Source organism: Gossypium hirsutum, chromosome A09, assembly GCF_007990345.1.
Source record: "Gossypium hirsutum isolate 1008001.06 chromosome A09, Gossypium_hirsutum_v2.1, whole genome shotgun sequence".
Taxonomy (NCBI): Eukaryota; Viridiplantae; Streptophyta; class Magnoliopsida; order Malvales; family Malvaceae; genus Gossypium; species Gossypium hirsutum.
The window spans coordinates 1086498-1112825 of NC_053432.1; the positions used below are offsets into that span (position 1 = coordinate 1086498).

General features: G+C 32.9%; 1 protein-coding gene across 2 annotated transcripts; it reads left to right on the top strand.

Moving 5' to 3' along the window:
- The first annotated feature begins 5145 nt into the window (after positions 1–5145).
- LOC107888509 (protein CHROMATIN REMODELING 24) lies at positions 5146–20677 on the top strand. Of its 2 annotated transcripts, XM_041077575.1 has the most exons (23): positions 5146–5526; positions 5644–5757; positions 6340–7274; positions 7349–7479; positions 7569–7623; positions 7977–8108; positions 9562–9669; positions 9800–9855; positions 9926–10016; positions 10788–10922; positions 11021–11098; positions 11832–12041; positions 12124–12195; positions 14225–14305; positions 14379–14497; positions 15460–15571; positions 15870–15938; positions 16033–16127; positions 16850–16978; positions 17108–17173; positions 17262–17394; positions 18377–18469; positions 20126–20677. In XM_041077575.1, exons 1-23 carry the CDS (start codon positions 5421–5423, stop codon positions 20147–20149), a joined length of 3144 nt encoding a protein of 1047 aa, XP_040933509.1. In that variant the 5' UTR covers positions 5146–5420; the 3' UTR covers positions 20150–20677. The 2 variants fall into 2 exon arrangements, with proteins under 2 accessions (XP_040933509.1, XP_016668128.2); XM_016812639.2 differs by lacking the exon at positions 20126–20677 and having other exon boundaries at positions 18377–18930.
- The last annotated feature ends 5651 nt before the right edge of the window (positions 20678–26328 follow it).

The following is a 26328-nucleotide window of genomic DNA, read 5'->3' on the forward strand; positions in this document are numbered from 1 at the left end:
AAGACGTAAGGAATCTTATGCATTTCCTTAATCTCAAAATCATGCTTGGGGTAACCAAATATAGATCCTTACTCCCATTGAACATATGGTATATACAATTATCAACCAAATTTATCTCTAAACCGAATAAGATAATCATTTGGTAAAATTTGTAATATTATTGACAAGAAGTCTACTTAAGCCCATAGATAGAGTTATTTAAATTGCAAATCATTAACTTTGCATTATTAGAGACAATGTTTTTTAATTGCACCATATAAATGTATGATCAATGTTACCATTGAGAAACCATTAACTTAACATTCATATGATGCAGCTTAAGGTCAAAATATTCCACTAAAGTCATTATAATCTTTTCTTTAATGGAACTTTTTAATGACATTCGTTCTTGAAGTTGTTGATTTTGTTATTCGGGAACAATCACATCATCTTGAATAGGGAGTTATTCAACATTGCCTTGTTGAGGTTTTGGATTTACTTCTTAATCAATGATAGGTATGAGAACTTGAACATCGTCAAAAGTAATAGCAAGAACTGAGTTATAATCCAATTCCTCCTCAAAAACAATGTCTCTAACCTTAATTCTCCCTCCAAACTCAACATCCTGAAAAAAATATTGTAGTTCCCGTCTCAAAAATATTTCCAATTATGGGATCATAAAACTCATAGCCCCTAGATCGATGAAAATAACTAATAAAGTAGTTGTTCACTAGTTTAGAGTCTAATTTTTTTATGTGGCCTACAAGGCGTTGCCTCAACTAGACATCCCAAAATGTGAAAATGCTTTAGACTAAGATTTCAACCTGTCTAAAGCTTGTAAGGTGTTTTTGCAGCTACTTTAGTGGGTATTCTCTTTAGAATGTAAGTTGTTGTCTTTAGAGGCACTAACCAAATAAGCACTTTTATAAGTTGTTGTCTTTAGAGGCACTAACAAAATGAGCACTTTTAGACTTATAATGTTTCAAACCTTTCTTTCTCTTACAAACATTGAGAAATGAGTTCATTTGACAGTTGTAACTAATTTTAAACCGGTTAAACTATGCAAGAAGTGATACTGAAACCATAAGAATAAACAATTCCTCAAAAAAATTGATCTTAAGTGTCTTAAGTCTTGAAACAACATGGAACATTTTCATAATGTATTCTCTCATGTTTCCTTGACCCTTATACTTCATAGACATCAAAGAAGTCAAAGTAATGTCATTTCAACCTTATCATTTTTGGCAAAACGTTTCTTAATTTCGTCAAGGAAACCTTGGTCTGAGTAATCTCTTCAGATTATATTCCCCTAAAGGCTTCTGGAATGTTGCACTCAGTGATTATTAGATTCATGCGATTTGAACGATCCTACCTCTCAAAATCTTTTTTAGCTTCAGGGTTGCTTTCCATAGTGAAAGGTGCTGGTTGTTTTTCCCTTAGTGTGAGATCTATGTCTATACAACTAAACACTATAAGTAAGTGCCTTTTCTATTCCTTGAAATTAGTCTCATTAAGCATGGGTATAGAATTTATATTAGTAGATATTGTGGTAGCAGAAGATGAACTAGCTAAATATAGAACATAATAGATAAAAACAAGTTTACATGAATATTCACAAGTAAATAATAAATTAAAAATAGTGGTTAATCCCATCTCAAGATACCAAACACAACATTAATATCAAGTTTTTGGATAGTAATATTAACAGTAAGTGATAATCTTGTTGTAGCAATCAAACATTGATAATAAATTATGTCAAACAATGAATCAATCTTTGGGCTAACTTATTGCTCCCATAAAGTACATTATAATTGTCACACATTTATCACTATGTCGTTGAAATTCTGTCAAATATTAATTTACCTGGGTCAATTAATAAATGCATGAATCACAAAAACATATAATCATCTTAATAAACTAATCTACGCAAAAGAGATCACTTTGGTGACATTTTGTTTCAACTAATGTATTTAAAATATTAAACATCCTTAATTAAAACCCAAAGCCAAAATCTGAATTTATTTGTTTCAGAATATTTCTCTTAATTTCATCTTTCAACCAAATTAAAGATAATAGTATATATGTATATATATTTATCCCAAAATATCATACATTGATGTTGGCAAATATAATAATAGTTAAATAAATAAATAAAACAACTTCATATAAGACTTCAAATTTAAACCAAAATAATTAGAATAAAGGCAAACCCTATCTCAAGATATTTGATACTCCATCAATATTTCATCTTTGGACAAAATATTAACTTGTAAGTGATATTTTAGTGTAGTAATCAAACAATGGCAATAAAAACATGTTGAGCAATAAATCTTTCTTTGGGTTGATTTATTACTCACATGTAAAATCGAATAGTCGACACATGTTTATTACTATAGTTGCACATGTAATTTTGTTAAATATTAACCTTCCTTCAGGCCAATCAATATTAACGTAGCTTAAGTTACATGCACACAATATTTTATATTTTAAAACAAAATAATTTCAATAACAGAGGTCACTTTGAAAACTTATTATTTCAATTAAGTTATTTAAAAAAAAATATAAACATACTAATATTCAAATTTAAAATGTTCATAATAATAACCCAAAATAAGATTGTCTCATTGTTGAATGAGAAAATTGTTTCCAATACTAGTTACTCCCAACATGACGTTGTTCTAAAAGATAGTCATTCTCAACATAGTGTTGCTCCCAAGATTAGTTGTTTCCAACATGATGTTACTCCCAAAGGTAGTTATTCCCAAACATGCTTTTGCAAAGAACGATATTTCCCCAAACTATTATTGTTAAAAGCCTCTGTAACAAAAAATAAACATCTACAATTACTAAAAGGTTTAGAGATATGATAAATAGTTGGATTTAGAGTGTTTTTAGGGAAAAAACATAAAAAGTTGAAAATATAATTGTGCTTTTGCAAAATGTCTTCCTCAACCCTTTGTCACATCCCATTTTTTTTCTATTATTGTAATATAGTGAAATTGCCATCTCTTATGCCTTAAATTATTTGCACAAAAATGAACACAAGAAAGTGTTGTGGCTTAGTCGAATGAAGCTCATTAACTACCCTAGAAATTCCTAGTTTGAACCCCTCATGTTCTCATTTTTTTAATTAGATTTTTGCATACAATTGGCATGTGCATTCAAGCCTTGCCGTCCACCCTTTTGTTGCCATATGTGGAGGATTCTTTTCCTCCTTTAGCAAGTCAAACTTGCCTTATGTTGTGAGACACATCCTCTTTTTCATTCCTTGTTTCACTCCCTTGCCAAAATCTCCTCTCTTGCCATAAGTTTGTGATATAATGAACCTGGTTATGGTTAACCAAGCTACACACACCCACTATGTCGTCCACCACCCTTATTTGCACCCTAATCTCCATTTTTTCATTTTCTTCATATTTTTTATCCCTCAAATTAACATAGAACCACCACCACCACCTCTTTCTAACTTTTGTTCTCCAACCACCCCAACTGAGCCTTCCGCCATCATCAAAGACCTCCTAACCACTATAGAAGCCGCATTTTTTCACTCATTCTCCCTTCCACCGTCATGAGCTATCATGACCGCCACAGCAAACCACCACGGCTCTCCTTCTCCTCCACCTATTTTCTCTTTTCTCCTTTCTTCCAATTGTAGTGACCGAAACCTCCTCCTTTTAATATTTTCTCACCACTGTCGAACCGCCGCTCCTCCATAGCCAAACTACCGCTGAGCTGTCGCCAGTGACCAAATTTTTTCCTTTTTGCTTCCTCTTTCTTTTACCGATTGCTTAGTGACTAAAACTCATATTTTTCTTTCACTTATTCGATTATTTATTTCTAGATCACTTAAACATTTGATCCCATTCCATTCTCGATCCTTTGATCTTCTTGTATTAAATTAAAATTTAGTAAGGTTGTTTGATTCGTAAAATTCATCATTTTAGTAATACCATGGGTTGGCTGAATGGTTTAGGGTGATAATATCATCAAATTATTTTATTATTTGTTTAACATAAATACTAATGTGATTTTGTATCAACTTGAAGGACCAAATGGCGCTGATCAAAGAGATCCTTAGTGTGATAACGAAGACAATTAATCTAAGTCTCGATTTAAGAATAAGTGATGGTGAGAACTATTTCGAATGATTAAAACTTTAAGTGTTAAAAAATCAAATCTGATAGATCTAACTAAAATACATGTTTGATGTGATAGATTCATCTACCGGCTTAGGTCCAAGTGAAATCTCCTCTAATAGGATTGTGGCAATTGGATCTATAATTTAAGTCGTGGGATCTAACTCTCGTTTTAAGTGAAATATAATATTATTTATTTTAATAAAATGTTATTTAATTAATTAATTTGTGAGTACATTAAGTACTCGAGTGGAGTTGAAAAACTTAATCAAAGAGGAATCTAAGTGTCCTAAACTATTAAGTGTTGTGAAAATCCATGATTTGTGATGCATATATATATTAAACCATTCTAAAGTGAAAACTATGTGATATGTGAAAATGTGAGCATGATATATGGATATGTGTAAAAACCGAGAAATATGAGTTATGAGCATAAATATGTGGAAAATGTGAAAAGTGAAACATATTTGTTAAAATGGTCATATCACATGCATGGGGTGGGATTGTGAAAGGAGGAAGCTATGTGGCAGTTTAACTGTGATTATGTGGTAATTATCGGCAATTATGTATGGTGGCTTGTCCACGATGTATTATGTGATCGTTTATCGGTATCTATGTGATGTTGTCCATAAATAGTGTGTTATCGGATGGAGAAGTTTTGGAAACTCGATATTAGCGTGTAGCGGAGATGAATAGTAAATCCTCAGAAATGTGCATAAGCATAACTTGTTATGTTCATTAAATCTGATGATATGTGAAAGATATATTTATGATGATTTGGATGTGTTATGCTATGTGTTAAATATATATTTGTAACAATCTCATACCGAGTCTTTTAAAATTCAACTATGTTATGCGTGTATCTCAAATAATTCTCGTAATTGAGGCTCAAATTCGGATATTCGAGGGGGCTTTCAGATTTCATTTTGGATTTTTTTTTTCAAGCGAGCTGATTTTGGGAAAAAAAAGCCCATATTCCGAGTCACCAGAACCTAAAAATTAAATCTAAAATTTTTCATTCATCCGGCTCCAACCCATGATGAGCAAAACCTCTCATGATTTATTTGATAAAGCATAAAAAAATGGATAGCCCTGCATTAATACGAAGAGTTTTCTCATTTGTAAGTTTGATTTTGTAAAAAGAAAAAGAAATTAAAAACTCGAAAAGAGAAGCAACTGTTGTTTCAATTGACCAAAATTCAAAAATTCAACACAAAAGCGGGAAAAGGAGTGACGCCCTTTAATTTTTCTCTATATATAATCTTTCCAAATGTTGAGTTTTAGCCTTTAGGAGATACATTTTCAATGGCGGACAAAGAGGAGAGCAACATTCGAAAGGCTGTAAGCTTAAACGACAGCCATTACCGTTTCCTTCACGATCTTTCTGCACCTCCCAAACCCAAACCCACCAGTACAATCGCTTCTCTTTTCCTTTCTATTGCCTCCCCCTCCCCCAAATAGGGTTTTTTTCTTTTTTCTTTTTTGGGCTATGTCGTGATTATTGGTTCGATTGTTGTGGCTTTTGCAGAAGAAGAGTCTGAAGAGGAGGAATTCCAAGTTCGGCGTCGTCTTTGCAAACAATCCCATACAGATGATTCTATTCCTGGCTTCTCTGAAATCACCGATTTTGATTCTCCTCTTGGTATAAGAAGTCTTTTTTTTTCTTACTGCTTAGATGCCAGTTTCTTGTTTGTTTGTTTTTTTATTACATATTTGGTGGGCTTTGGTTTTCTTTACTAAAAAGCATAGTGATGTTACATCTCTTCATTTTTTAAATGGGTTTCAGTGTCAATCAAGTTCAAATTTTTGGAACGGAGATTGGAACCGAGTTCTTTGAGTAGGGATATAAGTACTTATATAATTTCGATTGAGCTAAAGTGTGGGTTTTGATTTTCTCTTCTACAATATATTGTGCTTCTTTTTTTTTTTCTCCTGTTAGATGTTTTTCTTTCTGCTTTATTCAATCGGTTATTATATATTTTATTTGTGCACTTGGTTTTTTTTTTTTGGTTTTCTTTTTGTTTATAGGTCTTAATTCTCTTATCTGAAAGATTTTATCCTTTATATGTTTAGAGTCTATCGTTACCCCCTTTTTTTTCTCATTTGTTTTTGCTTTCAGAAGGACGATCTACTTGTTTTTCTTTTCTCCTCCCTTTTCCTTTTACTTTATTTTCTGCAATTAACGTGCTTGTTTTTTTTTTTTGAATGAATGAATGAATTTCAGAAGATGAAGCAAAGCCTGTAAAGGTGAAGATTGAGGGTAGGCGTCGTTTGTGCAAAGTCTCATCTCGAGATGGCGGGGGTGCTGATAAAACCTCTATTGCCAATGAACCTAAACTTTCTGGAATTTGTGATTTTGATTCACCTTTGCAAACGAAGAATGTTTGTGAGGGTGGAAGTCAAATTAGAGATATTTTAAATGACTTGAGCTCTAAGCTTGAGCTTATGTCTATAGAGAAAAAGACAGCTCCTAAAAGGAATATTCCAGAATATGCTAGTGCCGAGTCTTCATTTTCCAGTATGTCTGATCCATCTGATACCTCATCAGGTTCGAGTAAGAATGTTGGAGGTGGTGTTCAGGATGTAGTTGATTTGTGTGAAGATGATGTTTATGAAGAAGAGTCAAAAAAACTTAATGTCAAATTGGTGTCTGCAAGGCAGGTTTTTGATTCAAATGTTGAAGAAAAAGAAGAAAAGAGTGAATCACAGAGTGACTTTGGGAATGCCACTTTTGTTACTAGGGTACATGAATCTAAGAAAAACTTCCAAAGGCTTAAGAAGAATGAACCTAAGAATGCATATGAGCGATTGATGTCTGTGGGTAGGTCATTTGCATCAAAACATGGAGAAAAAGAGGATGACAATGATTGTGCAGTATTGAGTTCAAAGCAAGGATTTAATGAAGCTGTTAAATGTGGTGGTAACTTGAAGAAGTCTGATCAGTCCGAGGAAGCTGATGAGCTTGATGATTCATACTCATCAGAAGCTGACCAGCCTTTTATTTTGAGTGGCCCAAATTCAACCTTTAAGCTTCCAACTAAAGTTGCAAAAATGTTGTATCTGCATCAGCGCGAGGGCTTGAAATGGCTTTGGTCTTTGCATTGTCAGGGTAAGGGTGGAATCTTAGGGGATGATATGGGCCTGGGAAAAACAATGCAGGTAAGGAAATGTGTGTGTGTGTGTTTGTGTCATATATATTCATATGGAAACTTTTTTATTTGTTATTTGGGCAGATTTGTGGCTTTCTAGCAGGATTGTTTCATTCAAAGTTGATTAAAAGAGCTTTAATAGTTGCCCCGAAAACATTGCTCTCTCATTGGATCAAAGAACTCTCGGTTGTAGGGCTTTCTGGGAAGACCAGAGAGTGAGGCTACTTGACTAAAAATTTCACAGTATTTCTGATGTTAAGATGCTGAATTAGTATGAATAATCATTATTTCGGCTTCTGCACAGGTACTTTGCGACTTCTGCTAAAACTCGGCAATATGAGCTCGAAGATGTGCTTCAGGTCATGGTTGTTGATTTAACACCCCATAATAATGCTAAATATAAACAAATACTTCATATTCTGCAAGTGAATAAGAGACAATAACTGCACCTTTAGGATCCGGTTCAATTTTCAGGAAGTTATCTTTTTGCAAGTTTCAAGGTTTCAGGCTATTTCAACTTTGGCTAACATGAAATTCTATTTGATTTTTGAAGTTTCTGGATATTTGACATTATTTATTCATTTATGGTGTTGTTTGCTGTTTAATTTGTGCATATAGCATTCACACAAAAATGCTTGTAATTCCTCCTTGGCTTGTTATTCTGTTCCACATTAGTGTTTTCATGTTTGTTGAATTTTCTTATTTCTTGTAGAACCAAGGGATTCTTCTTACAACATATGATATTGTACGAAACAATTCTAAAGCTTTGAAAGGAGAAAGCTACTACCGTGATGATGATGAGGATGAGGATGATATCATATGGGACTATATGATTCTTGATGAGGTAGACAATGTTGCTATGCTGCCTGTAATTCAAAATTTATAGGCTTTGGTTGCCAATGAATTTTTGCAATTTCTATTTTTTTAATGGCAGTGTTTTGGTTTATATTTTTTTTGTGGGCTTTATGTTCAAAAGCTGTTGAATATGCAGAATAGGAAAAATCTGATGTATTTACATTAAGTATGATTTGTTTTAACTGATTCTTAATGTAGCTCCATCGGAGCATCCTATCACCAGATCTTTGAATGGGGAGGAGGGTGCTGATATAGTTTATCTTTGTTGGCTATAATATGCAACCCTCAGATGTTTCAGATTTGCTATCTAGATGAGCACTAGACAGTGAACCTCTCTTTAAACCTTCATCCTCTGTCCAACACCCTATTTTTAGCTTTAATATGTCTTTTTTGGGGGCCAAACTTTAATCTCTATCTACTCTACTATTCTTTCCTGCTTTTAATTTTTTTTTTCTCCTTTATGGTCAGTTGATTTTAAAGTTTACTTTGTTGTTTAAAAATAGAGGAAATGTTGCTCAGCGTTAAAAAACAGAGCTCTGTTTTTGGCTTTGTAGTTTGTATTGTAAATTCTTTTTTTTCTTCATATTTTACCTTACTAGTTATTCTTTATTCTAATCTACATGTATTACATAATTATATATTATATTTATTTATATGTATGTGTCTTATTTTAATCGGGCATTGTCGTAGCACCTTGAGTGCGCCTGACACCCTTGACAGTGCTGAAACGGCTAACTAAATAAATGTTGTACTTCTAATGAGTGTATTCATGCATTCATGTATGTATATTGGATTTGGGGTCTTTTGTTTTTTTTCCTTATTAGCATTTATTTTAAATTTTAAAGGTTAAAGAATCCATCCAATATAAAAGGCAAAGTATTGATCTAAATTCTGAGCAGTGGTAAATAACATTTTCAAATTTTCTTGATTCTACTATAGGGATAAATATATTTTTCTCCTTTTGTTTCTTCTTGATTCTATTGGCATAATAAAAGTATTTTGTACTGCCAAGTATTTTTAGATGTATTTTATCACGTAAAGCTGGTAATAAGATATTTATTGTACTATGTGAGGGGCAAAAGATGGCCTAAGATCTAATCTTCTGGCGTAGTTAGAACTTATTATTTGCAGGTAAAGTCATATGAGCTTTAAGATACCTTATAAATGATTTACTATTGAAGCATGATGAGCTTCAAAAATAAAGTGGGGCCATTAAATGATGGAGTTTTAGGATAATTAAATGATATATGATTACTATTGATGAATTTTCTTCAGATAATGGTTGCCTGCTGAAGATGACAGCACTAGGATGGCAACTCACTCAACATATATCTTTTATGTTTTGCATTTGCATAAAATCTTGTCTCCTTTTGAATGTGTCATTTTTCTTGTAAGTGCTTCATGTTCCTTTGCTTGACTTTCATACTGCATTACTGTTCCAGGGCCATCTCATAAAAAATCCTAGCACACAAAGGGCAAAGAGTTTACTTGATATACCAAGTGCTCATCGTATAGTCATAAGTGGCACACCAATTCAGAATAATCTAAAGGTAACATCTTTCACATTTATCTTCATTTTTCTTTGACTCCAAAAATGCACTATATTTTTGTTTTATCTTGAAATCAAACTTTGGATTATCGTATTCTACTTTGTTTTTGTCTTTTATTGATTTGTATTAGGAACTGTGGGCCTTGTTCAACTTCTGTTGTCCTGAGCTACTCGGTGATAATAAATGGTAATTGTTTTTGCTCAACTGGTGTTTGTTATGCTCCTGCAGCATGTAACAGAATTGGATATTTTCTCAGGTTCAAGGAAAGATATGAGCATGCTATTTTATGTGGAAATGACAAAAATGCTTCTGAGAGGGAAAAGCGTGTTGGCTCAATGGTTGCCAAGGTGTTGTTTTAATAAGTATTACTTGATAAGAATGCGCTTTGATGATTCAATCCTGGGCATCATTCAATTATTCTAATGTTAAAAGTCAAATTGCTTTTCGTGAAGATGCAGTGTTGCAGAAACTATTCTTATCTTTCTTTATATTCCTTACCATGGGCATTGTTATTTGCCATTTGCTTTAGCACACATCAATCTTTTCTACTCCTAGTCTCATAGGATTACTTTGTAAAAATTGATTTTGATCTCAAACTGCTTTTCAAATGCGATGTTTTAGAGACTTCAATCTATAATCTCTCTTGATTCCTGACCATCCATGGCTATAGTAATTTTATTTTGTTTTAGACTTGGTACAAATCAATCTTTGCTGCATCCCATATGACTTTGTAAAAACTTGATTTAAGAGGCACTATCATATGTCTATTTGCTTAAATATCCTCAACAAAAATATAAGTATTCAAGTTCACCATGTAAGATCTTGGTAAAATCTGACTGCATATAAATGCTGAGGTTTTTGGTGATGTTACAAGTAAATGCATTCTGGTAAAATTTATTAGTGAAAAATTTCAATTCAGGGGAGCCAATTTTTTATTTTTTAATGTTCAATTATTTGTACTTTGCTATCCATCTTAAATTATATCATATAATTGTCCTTTATGTTTTGGAGCCATAATGCCTACTTGTTGCCTTTTCTTTTTTCTCTGTTATGGCCATTTAATGTGTCTTGAAATGAAAGAACATAACTTTTTATCTTTTTTCCTTCCCCCCGTGTAGGAGCTAAGAGAACGTATTCAACCTTACTTTTTGCGCCGGTTAAAGAAAGAGGTATTTGGTGAAGATGATACGTCAACTGCCAAGCTTTCTAAGAAAAATGAGATCATTGTGTGGTTAAAGTTGACTGCTTGCCAGGTGCAAACTCGTTAGCATTACTTTTCTGAATGTTACTCTTGATTGTGGATTTATTAGTTTTTTTTATTGCTCATGGTTATTCGTGTCTCCCCTTTTAGCGACGGTTGTACGAAGCTTTTTTGAATAGTGAGATAGTTCTTTCAGCTTTTGATGGCTCGCCTCTAGCTGCATTGACGGTACCATTTTCTGTTCAATTTTTCCCATCTCTGTTTTTCCTCCAGTTTACACACGCATTTGATTTTTTGTATGTTTAGTCGTTTCTTCATGTGCTGATGTGCACAACCATCAATTGTTCTTTAAGATTTGGAGGTTTTAGCTATAAGGAACATTCTTCAGGTATTTTGGTTGTCAATCAACACAAGAGTTGTGTGCTTCCAGTCTGTTTAAAATCTCTAGGGATTGTTGGCCAAAAGAATCCAATGATGGCACCAGCTTTTTGATAATTATTTGTTGTTATACTGAAAGTTTAGTTGTGAACATATTCCATTCTATTTATGAAAATGTTTTTCTTCTCTGAATCTGTCATAAGATGTGCATTCTGTATCTCCTTTTTGAAGAGATATGTCTCTTTTGCAGTGCTTCAATTGGAGGAATTATCTTTCATTGTAGTTGCTTGCTTGGAATATTTATTTTAGGTTATCTAGGTGGTTAGAATATATTATTTCACAGATTTTGTCAGGATAAAGTTACACTTTTAAAGTAACCTGTCTCTTTTATCAATCTTTAGTATCCAAACTTTTCTGGTTATATTTAACTTGCGTATGATCTGTTATTCTTTATAATTAGCTGTTAATTTATGTGGACTAGCTGAAACAGTTTGTGTGCTGGATTATACAGTTTTGACATAGTTAGCTAGTTCCTTTTAATCTTATTGAGGTAATAAGAAAAAGTGCCCATTCTTTGAAACAGATTCTTAAAAAAATATGTGATCATCCACTTCTCTTGACAAAGAGAGCTGCTGAGGATGTACTAGAAGGGATGGATTCAATGCTAAATCCAGAAGATGCTAGTGTCGCTGAAAAATTGGCAATGCATGTTGCTGATGTTGCTGAAACGAATGACTTTCAAGATAATCACAACAATCTCTCATGCAAAATATCCTTTTTACTTTCACTTTTGGTAAGGGGCTCTGCTTATGTATAGATTTATTCCAAGGTATAAATAATCTTCTTAAGTCAAATGCATTTTATGGTTTTTTCAGGACACTTTAATTCCAGAGGGCCACCATGTTCTTATATTTTCTCAAACTCGTAAAATGCTCAATCATATTCAGGTTTGTTTTAGATCTTGACTTGCTAGCTCATTTACCTTTCATGGTAGCATGCTGTCTAATTTTTCAAGCTTCTGAGTTTTAGTTGCCAGTATGAGCAACTTGGTAGGAAATTATGGACTAAGTTTTACCTCAAGGGAAGCAACTTTTTGCCATTTCTAAAATTTGACCCCTAGTAATACAATGGACTCTCCAAATAAGCCATCCAGCCCCTTCTTTTTTTGTTGTTTATCCTTCCCTCTTGATCCTCCTTTTCTCTGGGGTATTACTTTATGCTTTTGTTCATGGTAGCATTAGCTGAGTTATTGCTTAGACTGCTGAGATTGCTCTATAACATCTGCCAATTTTGTGAGGCAGCTGTACCATATATTTATATAATTGTTTTCCCAACAATTAAACAGACACTACCTTTTGATGTCTATTTCTCACTCATTTTGCCTGAAGAGAAGAAAGTGAAGTTTCTTAATAGTGATAGGTAATAAATTGGGTAACATGGCGTGTCTTCTTGGTTGCTTACTTGTGGTGAGCTAAAAATCCTAGCTCCATTTGAGGTTGCAACATATACTTTTGATCCATTAAATTATCCTGAATGGAGTCTATCCCATTTTGACATGAGATATGAAACAAATTTCTTTATCATATTATGTATTGCAATATAGTGTGATTAGCATATAAAATTTGCGTTAGTATTTGGTACACAAGCAGTGTAACTTTTTAACTCCACAAGCAGAGTTAAAAATTTGCCATGGTTTCCTTTTCTTTTATATATTTATTTTTTAAAATATTTTACTATATCTATAGGACACATGTCATCACTCCAACCATGCTTGTGGAGTTTAAAATTTCTACTAGTAGTGTATCAAATATTTTCCCATAAAATTCATCAACCTTTTTAATCATTATCTGAACTTGAAATTTTAAGGGTTTCACAATTGTCTTCATTCATGATTAAGAAAAAAAAATCTTTTTTTATTTTTCTCTTGAATACATCAAAGGTCTGGCTTTCATTTGCTTTTCTGTATGGTGAAACCTATGAAGCATGGACATGCTTGAACCTTGGTTGTAGTGGTATTTTATTGGTTTTTGACATGGACATAGAATGTGTACCTGACTGGAACACAAGAAAAAACAAACAACAAAAAAAAAAATTGCTACGGTTAGGACGCGGTCAAATTTGTTTGGACATGGTAAAGCTTAAAGAGATTGAGAAGGTTGGGCTGTTGAAATTAAGAAAAAGATTAATTTGAATTTTAATAAATTATAACTATTTAATCTTAAAATATATATCATAAAAAGATTATTAATACTTTAAAATTTAAGAAAATTAATACTCATAAAAAAAATATTGCTCAAAAGTACTTGAAAAGAATTTTGATATGGAAAAAAAAATAAAAATTATTTTTATATATGAAACTAAATTAATTAAAATATATCGAATACATTTTAATTATTGTATTTTTGCCATGTTTTGTCTTGTTGAAAATTGTCATGTCCTGGTGTCTGTGCCATATCGTACCAATGTCTTGTCTATGTCCATCTTTCATAAGGTGAAACTATATGCTTAACTCTTTTGTATATAATTCTCGAACAGAATTCACTTGTTTTATAACATAATTGTCCAAGAACTTCAAATAGGGGGAATTTTCCATATATAGAATTTTATAAATTCTTGGTTTTGACTTGTTTTTAAATGCTTGAATGCAAACTTGAGAACCAAGAGTTCCTTGAATGAGAAACTATCTAATACGTTGCCAATGGAGCTTTTTTAGACTCCACGAGCATGTTGGAATGGTGACATATATGTGTTAGGGTATAGTGAAAAGGAGAATTAAAAAGAGAAATAGGGCATGTGGTAGCCTTGCTTGCAACCCAACTTGTGGATTCACTGATTTACCCTGTAACATAAAAAATCTCTGCAATATATCAAAGATGAATCTTCTTTGAATTGTGTTTTGTTTTTTATTTGGAATTTCTAATTTGTTAGACTTTGTGCCCAAGGCAATTTGTGATCACGTTTTATTATTGATCACAGGAGTCTCTAGTGTTAAACGACTACAAATTTTTACGTATTGATGGTACCACGAAAGCAAGTGATAGAGTGAAGATTGTTAATGTAAGTGCTTCTTTAACATTAAATTGATTTAAATTTTCTCTTGGTGTTATATTTTCATCTCTTCTATTTTCAGGATTTTCAAGAAGGTAATGGGGCTCCTATATTTCTTCTGACATCCCAAGTTGGTGGTCTAGGCCTTACACTTACAAAAGCAGATCGTGTCATTGTGGTCGATCCTGCTTGGAACCCAAGGTTCTTTTTTTCTCCTCAGTTCTTCAGTTTGTTTCTAGTATAATTTGATTAATACTCCCTTTTAAGAAATGAAGAATTTGGTAAAATAGTTAGCCTTTGATATTAGTTTATTCAATATCTTTGTTTTTTTTTTTTGGGCCATCAGTTTATCTAATATCTAACAATGTAATGGTGGATTTTTCTCTACATCTTGGCCGCGTGGTTTCAAATACCCGATTGAGTTAAAAACTGTGAGGGCTCATGTTCTCTTTCGGACCTTCCTCACCCAAAAATTAGTTTTATTCCAAATTGGATTGCCCATATCGATTATCTGAAGCATTTATTAACAAAATACTCACTTGGGGCTTCTATTAGACCTATAGTTTCAGGTTGTTAAATAAGAAGATTGATATTCAAGTAATAGAACAGAGTTTGAACAAAATTATTTGGTTCAGTAGGATTCTTTCTGTGTATGTCTGCATGCACCCCACATTGGGAGGTGGATGGGATTTTATTACTAATAAGTAACAGCTTTTTCTTGCCCAGCAGCTGTAGTCATTAGCAAAATTTTCCATTAAAGGTGGATGAAAGAGTTGCCAAGTGGTACTCGCATAAATTTTGCCTGCTGAATATTATCTGTATCCAAAGTCCTGAAAGAAATACATTCAGCAATTTTTATTATTTTTTGATAAAATTATTTAATTTTATCACTTCTTTTTGAGACAATATGGTGAAATACTTGAAACATCTTGAGGCATACACGAGGTTGGTGGACGTGAGACAGGATTGGGCATGTTAAGAACAATTGTTGAAATGATAAAAAGTTCTGCAATTGTATTTTCCTAATCCTATTTTTTTCTACTATGAACTAACTCTGCTGCTATGCTTTTGAAAAATGTGCTTTCTTAACCTAAACTGATTTTGCTTTTCTGGGAAGGGTATATCCTGTTTCAGGGTTAATAAGCTAATTAATAATTTTGCAGCACGGATAATCAAAGTGTTGATCGGGCATATCGAATTGGGCAAACGAAGGATGTCCTTGTGTACAGGTTGATGACCTGTGGAACTGTTGAAGAAAAGATATACAGAAAGCAGGTTGATGAAATCTCAGAAGTTTCTTGTTATCCGTGTTGATTCATTTACAGTACCTATATGTTAACCTGCTGGGACTCCCAGGTGGTTGACATTGCCGTAATTATTGTAGCTGTGCATAAAGAGAATGATAAATTTTATCTGGCAACAATAACTATTTTGTGATAACATATGGGAACTTTGGATTCTAGTTTACATGTAGGATTCCTTGCCTCCAGCCTTACAGCCGTGGTCTCATTTTTCCTTAATTTCTTTACTGATGTGTTTATTTTCACTACTTTGCCTAAAAATTGTGATCTAGATATACAAGGGGGGGTTATTTAAGACGGCAACTGAGCACAAAGAACAGATTCGCTACTTCAGCCAGCAGGTATTCTTTAATTAAAACTTGTCCTGTTTATTTTAAGCATTTAGTACTTTGTTGTGTGTGATAGACATACTTAGCTTTTTTATATTTCTTTCAGGATCTTCGAGAACTTTTTAGTCTTCCGAAACAGGGGTTTGACATTTCACTCACCCAAAAGCAATTACATGAAGAGCATGATAGTCAACATAAAATGTACTGTTCTATCTATAGTAGTATGATACCATGATTTACTTTTATTGCACTGTTTATTAGAACTTCTTTTCCTACTATGATAACACTGCTATTAATACCTTATTTTAATGGAAGTGAAATAACTTAAATTGTAAAGGATAATGAAGCCAGCAGTATGGTGAAATTTATCTTTCTTTGGGAGTATTAACAAAAACTACTCTCTGTTTGAACGTGCTATAGTTTTCTTGAATATAGACACCTGTGCCAAATTGCTTATTTTCCTGTTGGGATGAGTAATGCTGTATTTTCTTTTTAAACTGTTATCTATATTTATGTAATATGTTTACTTCTCTTTTTTGTCTAAGTTGCTTCTCTTTTTGTCTAGTTCTCTCCCTTGTTTTTTTTAGTGTCTTGAATATCCCCACTCTTGGTTCTAATATCCACATCTATGAATTAAAATGTCCAACCGATAAATTCTGCTTTCATTTAGAATCTAGGTCTTCAATAATTTATTTGAAAAATTGAAACCTTTCTTTTGGTTGATCATAATACTTCTGAAAAACCTAAGTGAGTAAACAATGTTATCATTTTTGTTCACTAGATACATTTTTATGAAGCAACATAATATTTGCTTGTTTGCAGGAGCATATCGAAATTTTAGACTTTTCTGGAACTGTTTATGACATTCATTTATTATGCATTCATGTATTTCTATGTTCTGATTTTTGTAATTTGTCTTACAGGGATGAGTTATTGGAAACCCACATAAAATTCCTGGAAACACTGGGAATAGCAGGAGTTAGTCATCACAGTCTACTTTTCTCTAAAACAGCACCTGTACAAGTTGTAGAGGAAGAAGATGAAGACATACGGTAAAAACTCTGCCTCTTGCTTTCCCCCTATTGTCTTTTGATCCAAATTGTGTACTTAGCTTCCTGTATTATAGTATGTTCATTTTTTTCTGTCAAAGCTCTAACCATTCCAAACATTAACGGAATCAGGAAAAAAGAAAATATGGTCGTGCGACATTCATCTTCAAGTTCTTCTGTTGAACAGAAACCTGATGGGTATTTCTTATGACCATCCACTATTTTATTGATATAATCTTTACATATCTGTGTGGAACATGATAGTTATATCTGAAATGTTTGACAGGGCTGTATATGCTTTCAAGCCAAAGGATATCATGATGAGCAGGAAAAGCTTGTCGCCTATTGAAGTAGCTAAATTAACTGAGAGTGAAATTAAACAAAGAATTAACCGTCTGTCCCAAATATATGCTAATAAGGTACGGTTTTGAATCAAATTTCTTTCTTGACAGTGTTGTGCATGGCAAATCTTGTGTGCATTTCTTTCTTGAAATGGTTAAATAATGGTAAACTAAATTACGTAACCGAAGTTTTTTGTATGGCTGAGTTATCTTCCCTCAAGATCAGGCTGGTGGCTGCATTTTACTTTATTTAATTTTTAACCTTATTTTCTCTGGTTGGGCTTGTTTGTAAAATTATATTCTGATCCTACTATTGAAAGAAAGGATATGGATTTCAAAATTACTATAAAATGTATGATAAAGCCAGTCTAAATATGCATGATTGTCTTTTTATACTCTTTCAACTATAGGGTATATATTGAATCTTAATTCAATTTTTTCCTCACAATTTATACAACAAACTGTATTCAAATTCACTCTTTGAAATTCAATTTTCCAAATATAGCATGTTTTCTTGCATTTCATTCATCTTGTTTGTGTAGTCTTGCCTGTGTTCGACTATTAAGTGTATGCAAGCAATGAAATTATATGGTTCTTTTCATTAGCCTACAGTTTCATTTTGTAGAAGTATCATGGAGGCTCTTGTATTAAGAGCCAAATTATATTTTGCCTCTTTTACACAAAATATAGTTAAATTAATTATTGTTCGTTAGATTTAAGAACAAATATTTTTACTATTAAAAATTGGTCATTGTATGTTAGCATAAGTTGTAATTGTTTGATTATTTTGTTAGCGACATTTGTTTTTAACAGTAAAAATGGATGAAATTGTTAACAAAAAGGACCATTTTGCTCTTTGATTTAACATATAGAAACTAATTTGCCTATTTTTGAGTAAAAAGGGCAAAATGTAATAAGACTCCTAGTATGGGGGTCTCCATGGTACTCTTGCTGTTTCATAGTCAATTTTTGAAGATACCACCTTGGGTACACCAGGAAATCTGTTTTTGCATAACTCTTCTAAATCTTGTGTTATAATCTTCTGAATTTGTTGTGCCAGATTACGATTTCGAGGTTGCCTGATAAGGGAGCCAAGATAGAAAAGCAGATTGCTGAACTGAATGCAGAGCTCCAAAAGATGAAGACAGCAGAGGTAACTCAAAAAGAAACTGAAGTAGGTGTAGATGATATAACTGGACAACTCCAGAAAGTGTTAAATGTATAGATAAGGTCTTTGGTTATATCTGTATTTTGCTCACCTGAATCTAGGCTTGTCCCACCTGACACAATAGAAAACTGCCTAGCAATTGGACTCGAATTTTCGAACAAGTGTTTGATGGTCCCTCTAGATTTTGTGGTGGAAATGCATAATTTTGTGGGTGGTAACTGTTCTAAACACAGCTCTTTTGTACACAAGAAATCTAGGATTTCAAAAGTACATGTTGATATGTCTTATTTTAATTTTGCTTTTACTCTCAATGAGAGATTGAAATTGAGGATTTGAGTTTGAGTACTAAGGATTGTGTTTTAGCATGCGTATGGTTAGTTGTTTTATTGTGTTATCATGTACAGATTTTAATTCGGTTGGTTAATTTTAGTTCAATTTTTAATTTATTTTTGTTTCATTATGATTTGATTTGATTTTATAATTGTTGGAGCATGTATTTATATTTCTTAACTATAAATAAAAATTGTTTTTACTTAATGCTATTATGTATCACTTTGGCTCCATTTTGGTTACAATATTGCATAAATTGTTTTTACCTCCTCTATTTATGCTTGTTTTTGTAATGCTACCCAATTATTTATTCAATTAATTTGAATTTAGATTTGGCCATTAAAATCAATAATTTAAACTTGCCTAACCTAAATTTAAAATTGTTGAAGTGATTTGAATTTAAGTATAATTTTAAAAACAATTAATTAAAATAATACTTGTGTAACTTAAATTATTTATTTATTTAAGTATAATGATAAATTTATAAGTAAATTATACTAATAGTTATTTAACTTTATAATGATAGATATAACAGTCATTTAAGTTTTAATTTAATTATTCAACTTTTAAAAAATAATAAATTAATCTTTTTAATTATTCTTCGACTTAACGAAAAAGGAACGTGGTATTTAATGGTGACATTTAATGGTGGGTCTAGTTGTCATTTAAACAATTCCATTTAAGAGCCTTGGGCAATAGAAAAAGAAGAATAAGAGATGAAATGGTGAAGAAGAGGAGAAAATTGAAGTAGCTTTGTACCAGCGATTCTCAAAAGTCAAAATTTTGGAACTTAAAGACGATAACTACTTCCACGATACCGATGCCTCCATGGTCAACGCCCTCCGTTGCATCAAGATCACCGAGGTTCCCACCATACCATCGGTCTCGTCGAAATCGAAGTTAAATCTTCTGTCCTCAACGACAAGTTTATCGTCCATCGACTCGATCTAATCTCTCTCACTAGCCAATGCACCATGTCTGGTCTGTATTAACTTTCTTCTTGGAAAAAGATTAATTGCATTCATGGGTTGTTTTTGCTTGAAGAAAGTTAGAAACAAATCTGGGTATAAAGATCCATTTTCTTTGACTTGAAATGTTAGAAATCTGGGTATAAAGTTAGAAATTTTTATTTTTTCTATTTAAATAGAAGAAATTCCAACATGCAGTTTTTAGAAACAACAGCAAGCAAAATCTTTTTACAGATAGAGGGAGTAAGAAAATGCAGTTTTTCTTTGACTTGTGTTGATTTATCATTGAAACCTTTTATGCTAACACTATTTTTCTTGTTATTATATTTGCTTGAAATGTCAGTTTTCACATTCAGTTGAAGCATAAGGAAAGTGAAGCATAAGTAGGAAAAACAATGGAGAAGACCAAATTAATGAGAAGGAAAAGCCGAAGCATAAGGAGGATAAAGGGGAGAAACATAAAGAGAATGATAAGAAAAAACAGAGGATAGTGAAATTGGAGAAATAAAGAAGAGAAAAAGAAAGAGAAGAAGGAGAAGATGCACAAAGATGAAGAAGATGATGAGAACATAGAGAAAAAAAAGAAGGAAAAAAGACAAGGAGGTAGAGACGAAGAAAGAGCACACGAGGATAAAGAAGTGGTAAAAGAAGATGAAAAGAAGATGAAGAAGAAAAGAAGCATAAGGAGAAAAAGATGAAGAGAAAGATGAGAAGGAAAAAAGTAAAACCCAATTATATTTTCTTTTCTTTTTGAAGGTAACTTGCCACGTCAACTATACTATTAAACTTGTGTGACGAAAAATGTTAATAATGAGTGATTGATTTGTCACTTTTTAATAATGTTAGTGACTAATTTGTTATTTATTAAAAGTTGAGTGACTGAATTGAAACTTTAGTGACTGTTTTACCAGTTACCCTAAAGTTGAGCGATTGTTGGTATAATTTAACCTAAATTTATCTCTTAAAGTTTAATTTTTTACTATTTTAATCATTTTTTATTAATTTAGTCTTCAATTTTAAAATTTAGTTAAATTACTTATTTTAGATAAGAAAGCTAATTGGACTATTTAAATTACTTTAAACTTTCTTAACAATTCATGTACACATTTCATAAAATATAATAAAAGTTCAAAAATATTCAACTTAAAATTGATGTGAACTTGATGACACTAAATGGTTTGAACAAATAACTTGAAGTGATTTGATTTTAAATCACGACTTTTTAAAAATTAATGAAAATAATACTTATAACCTAAATTATTAGATTGTTTTAGTTTACGTATAATGATAAATTTATTTCCTAACGTTTTTTTCATATAAATTTTTTTATCATTTTGATCCTCAACTTTAAAATTTAGTTAAATTATTATTTTTATATAAAAAAAAGTTAATTGGATTATTAAAACTTCAATGACACTAAATGTCTACTCTCATGACAATCCATGTACACATTTTATAAAAATTCAATAAATAAAAAAAATTATAAAAAATTTCATAAAATTTTTTGGAAAAATTGTTCATATTAGCAATTGTAAAAGGTTCAATACATTATTTATATTATTTTCCCAACTTGAATTGAAAAACAACCTAATTTAAAATTTAGGTGAACTCGAATTTGAATCGAATTCGAAATAAACATAACTCTAAATTGCTTGAACAAGTAATTCAAAGTGATTTGAATCCCTAAATAGAATATAATTTTTAATAAATTAATATAAAATAATATTTATAACCTAAATTATTAATTTATTTTAGTTTAGGTATAATAATAAATTTATCTCCTAAACTTGTTTTTTTTTGTTTGTCGTTTTGACCATGAACTTTAAAATTTAGTCAAATTACTATTTTTAGATTAGAAAAGTTATTTGAACTGTTAAAACTTTAATGACACTAATGTGATTACTCTCGTGGCAATATATGAATTTGAATTAAACTTGAAATAAATAGAACCCTAAATGACTTGAACAAGTAACTCTATGTGATTTGAACCCCTAAATTAAGTATAATATTTTAAAAAAATTAATAAAAATAATACTTATAACCTAAATTATTAATTTGTTCTAGTTTAGTTATAATAATAAATTTATCTCTTAATGTTTATTTTTGTTATTTTGATCACAATTTTTTTATTATTTTGGCCCTCAACTTTAAAATTTAGTCAATTTACTTTTTTTTTAGATTTAAAAAGTTAATTGGACAATTAAAAATTAATGACTTCGATGTGACTACTCTCGTAGTAATCCATGTACACATTTCATAAAAAATTTAAAAAAATTCAACAAAATTTAAAAACTTTCATAAAGATTTTTAGAAAAATTATTCATATTAGCAATTGTAAAGGTCCTTTGCATTATTTACAGTAGTTGCATGACTCGAATTCAAAATCGACCCAACTTAAAATTAACATGAACTCGAATTTGAATCGAACTCCAAATGAACATAAACCTAAATGGCTTGAACAAGTAACTCAAAATGAGCTCGATCCCTAAATTAAGTATATATTCTTAAAAAAATTAGTAAAAACAATACTTATAACCTAAATTACTAATTTGTTTTAATTTAGGTATAATTAGAGCTGGTCATCGGCCGGGTCGGGTTCGGGATCAAACAAAATTTTAGGCCCATTTTCTAGGCCGGAGCTTGTCTCTAAATGGGGGCCTAAAAAATTGTCCAAGCCCGACCTAAAATAAAATTGCTAAGCCCTAGCCCGACCTGGCCCGACCCATATTAAATTTTTTTAGCTTATTTTATTAAATAAAAAATTTTAAAATATAATAAATAAAATACGTTTAAAAACATAAAAACAAATATTAAAACAAATAAAAAATAATATTAAAACAATTCTTAAAACAATACACAAATTGAAAATATAATAAAAAGTGATTATATTAAAAATTTAAAATGATTAAAAATAAAATATAAATTATTATATAATTTGGGTCGGGCCGAGATGGGCCCAGGCCAAAAACTCTTGCCCGAGGCTCGACCCGTTTTCTAAACGAGCCACTTTTTTTTATCCAAGCCCATTTTTTGGGCCTATATTTTTGCCCAAACCCTTCCATTCTCGTTTGAAGGGAGAAAGTTTTTCTTTTGTTCGTTTGAGAAGTTTTTAACTATCTGTTAATGTCGAATTTTTAAGGCAGCAGCGAATCGTGGAAGTCATGACCCTCATCTTACGGATTCATAGTTAAGGATTTCCCGGAATTAGGAGGTAAGTGATGAGTAGACGATATATCGCGTTTGGTTTCGTAGTTATGGTTTAGTCGCATGTTAAATCTGAATTTGGGCTTTAAATTATCGATTGTTAGGTTCTGGAGTGCTCGGGATTACGTTTGCTATGAATTGTATCAAGTGTATACTCGAAACGCAGAAATCAAGTTGTTGGCAAAAGCTAAAAAAGGCTATAATCGTCGCTACACGGGCGTGTGATCACCTGTGTGGTAGGCCGTGTGAATGACGAAGGCTAGGTCGTGTGATGGCTGGGGTGTAACCTTATGGACCACATGGGCACGCCACACGGACGTGTGATATCTGGGTCAAACGGTGTGATCCACATAGGCAAGGCCAATCTGGGCGTATAGGCCACATGGGTGTGTGGACATGCTCAAATATGGGTATGTTAGACTGTTGTACTGTTTTGAGCATGCCCATATTTTTTATTTTTTATCCGTTTCTAAAAGCATGATTTATTAGTTAAATCTATATGCATGCCTGTTAATGTGATTGGGGTGGGATGATTGATTATTGGAGGAAGTGTACTGAAAGGCTTTCATGTCTATTATCTAGCAGCTCAGCTGCAGTATTACTGATATGTGCCGCATTCGGTACGACTTGGTGTGTAAGGCTTAGTGGGTGTTTTAAACTCCACATGATGTGCAGGGATGGTCGGAGATGGTGTGTAGAGGCTAGTGGGTAGGATACTGATTTTTGTTACTATATCCATTCTGTATCTGAGATGGGCTAAGGTCTTAATTTATATCTGTATTTGAATCTGTAATGGGCTTAGGCCACAGACCGCATTTGACTGATAACTGTTGTTTGACTGTATGCATGTCTTCTGTGGGGATTACACACTGAGTTTACGTAAACCCACCCCTTTCAATCATATCTGTATAGGTAATCCCCAGACTTAGATGGATCGGTATGGTAGATGACTCAACAATGACCACATGTCTATTGAACTACTTTAATTTCATTTACGATTTATTTCCTTTTTTTGGGGTATTTTTGTTTTAATTTCGGACTATTTGTCTTTATTTTGAATTTTAATTGTGTTCATGGACTTTTAAACTGCAAAACTCAACGAAAATTCGGTTTAACTAAAAATAACATTTTTTCTAAACCCAAACAATTTCCTTTAAATATCACGGTTTTAAAAGCTTCCGCTACAGAATATGTTTTTAAACGAATCAAATTAATGAGAAAATAATTTTGAAATTGACGAGAGATAAATAAAAGCTAATAAACAGAAATGGTTTTAACTCGATAAATTTGATTTTAAAACCCATTCCATGTGACATCGCTAGATTCAGCCATAACGTCTAAACCGGGTATGGGGTGTTATATTTAGTGGTATCAGAGCCAGGTTTCAAAACTCGACTGTGGATTTTGTGCTTCAAAATATGTTTTAAAGAATTGGTTTACAAATGGTTTAAAATACTTTGATTGAGAATGTGGTTTACCGAGTCTCTAGCTCCGATCCTATAAGTATTTTTGTAGTGGTTCACCGAGTCTCTAGGATCGATCCTGTAAGTATTTTTGTACTTAGTTAAACTATTTTGAAATACTATAGTTAATACCTTTTGAAACTGTACTGAGTTAGTTAGAAGACTAAAATTTTTGAAGACAACTCTGAATTTATGATACTTTATACATAAAACACCTATTAATAAAAACTGAAATTGATGCATAAAATTCTTAATGTAGATAAACTCTGAAATTACAATAAGTGCACGAGGTATCCGTGGATATGGTATTCAAGGCCGTGGTAGAGGCTGTAGGGGGCTCGAGCTGAGTCTTTCTCTGTAGGCAGTATGCTAAATTTAGACACGAGTGAGACACAGATTTCGCTCGCTACTGAGACTGGGTCTCAGAGTCGATCAGCTGGGACAATGCACTTTTCCAAGCCATGTTGAGGATATTGGAGAGGGTCGCTGGACCTAATTTTGGATATGGGGCCGAGGGTCAGTGACTGAGCGACTCCAGTCTAATATAGCTTAGTTATTCAAAGGTATCACAAGAGTCGCCCCTAATATGGCTGAGTACTGGTTGGAGGCCACAGTGAGGATTATGGACGATTTGGATTGTACCTCTGAACAGAAATTGAAGGGTGCAGTCTCATTGCTTTGTGATGAGGCTTACCAATGGTGGTTGATTGTTAAGGAAGACAATCAGCTTGACCATCTGACTTGGGAGTTCCTTAAGACTACGTTTTAAAGTAAATATATGGGAGCCAACTATGTTGATTTTATCAAACGTGAGTTTTTGAACCTCATGCAAAATAATCGATCTGTGGTCAAGTATGAGGTCGAATTTCTGAGGTTGAGCCACTATGCTCGAGGCATGGTGGCAGGTGAGTATGAGAGGTGTGTTTGATTTGATGATGGCTTAATGGATAATTTGAAGGTACTGATAGGTCCGCAGAGGGAGCGCGGGTTTTCTGTCCTGGTAGAAAAAGCGAAGAATGTTGAGGAGGCTAAGCGCGCTGAGCGCCAGAATAGAGACATGGAGAGAGGTAAGAACAAATGAGATTCAGACCCTTCAAGTTCTGTGCAAAGGCCTAAGAAACAGGCTAAATATGATGGGCTAGTTAGAGTGGAAGCCCTGTTCCTCTTGTTGCTTCTACTGGGATACTACATTATGAAGATTGTGGTAGGAGCCATCCGAGCGAGTGTTGGAGGAGGATCGGAGCTTGTTTGAGGTGTGGGTCTTTTGAGCACCGCATTCGGGAATATCCATTGAGGGCTGATTAGGTGCAAGCTCTAGCATCGGGTCCTGCACAGCCGCAGAGAGTAGTTTAGCAGCCACCTAGGGGCCGTGACAGGCTAGGGGCGTTAATGGTATGGGCCGAGGGTAGAAAGCACCCGATAGAGGTGCTGGTCAGACCGAGACGAGTCAGCCTGCTTTGGTTTACACTGCTCATCACCGAGAGGACAAAGATGCTCTTGACGTCATCATCGGTATGTTCTTTATTTTTGATATACCATATCTTGCTCTGATAGACATAGGATCTACTCATTCCTACTTAGCCTATTCTGTTTCTGAAAATCTGAGGTTATCGATTGAGAGCACTACGAGTGAGGTCACAGTACTGAGTCTGTTGGGGCAATCTATTCGGGTTAGTAAACTCTATAGGGATATACCCTTAGGGGTGCAATGAACTATTTTTCTGGCGGACCTGATGGAACTTCCGTTTGGAGAGTTCAACTCAATTCTGGGAATAGACTGGTTGGTCAAGCACCGGGTTAGTTTGAATTGTGTGACTAAGAGGGCCGTTCTGAGAATCGAGAAAGATGAAGATGTGGTTATTATCGGAGACCGTTGGAA

Coding starts and splice junctions, on each gene's coding strand:
- LOC107888509 (XM_016812639.2), top strand. CDS start 5,421: ATGGCGGACAAAGAGGAGAGCAACATTCGAAAGGCTGTAAGCTTAAAC. Junction 16,128..16,849: donor CATGATAGTCAACATAAAAT/GTACTGTTCTAT, acceptor TTTGTCTTACAG/GGATGAGTTATTGGAAACCC. Junction 17,174..17,261: donor GTTGAACAGAAACCTGATGG/GTATTTCTTATG, acceptor AATGTTTGACAG/GGCTGTATATGCTTTCAAGC.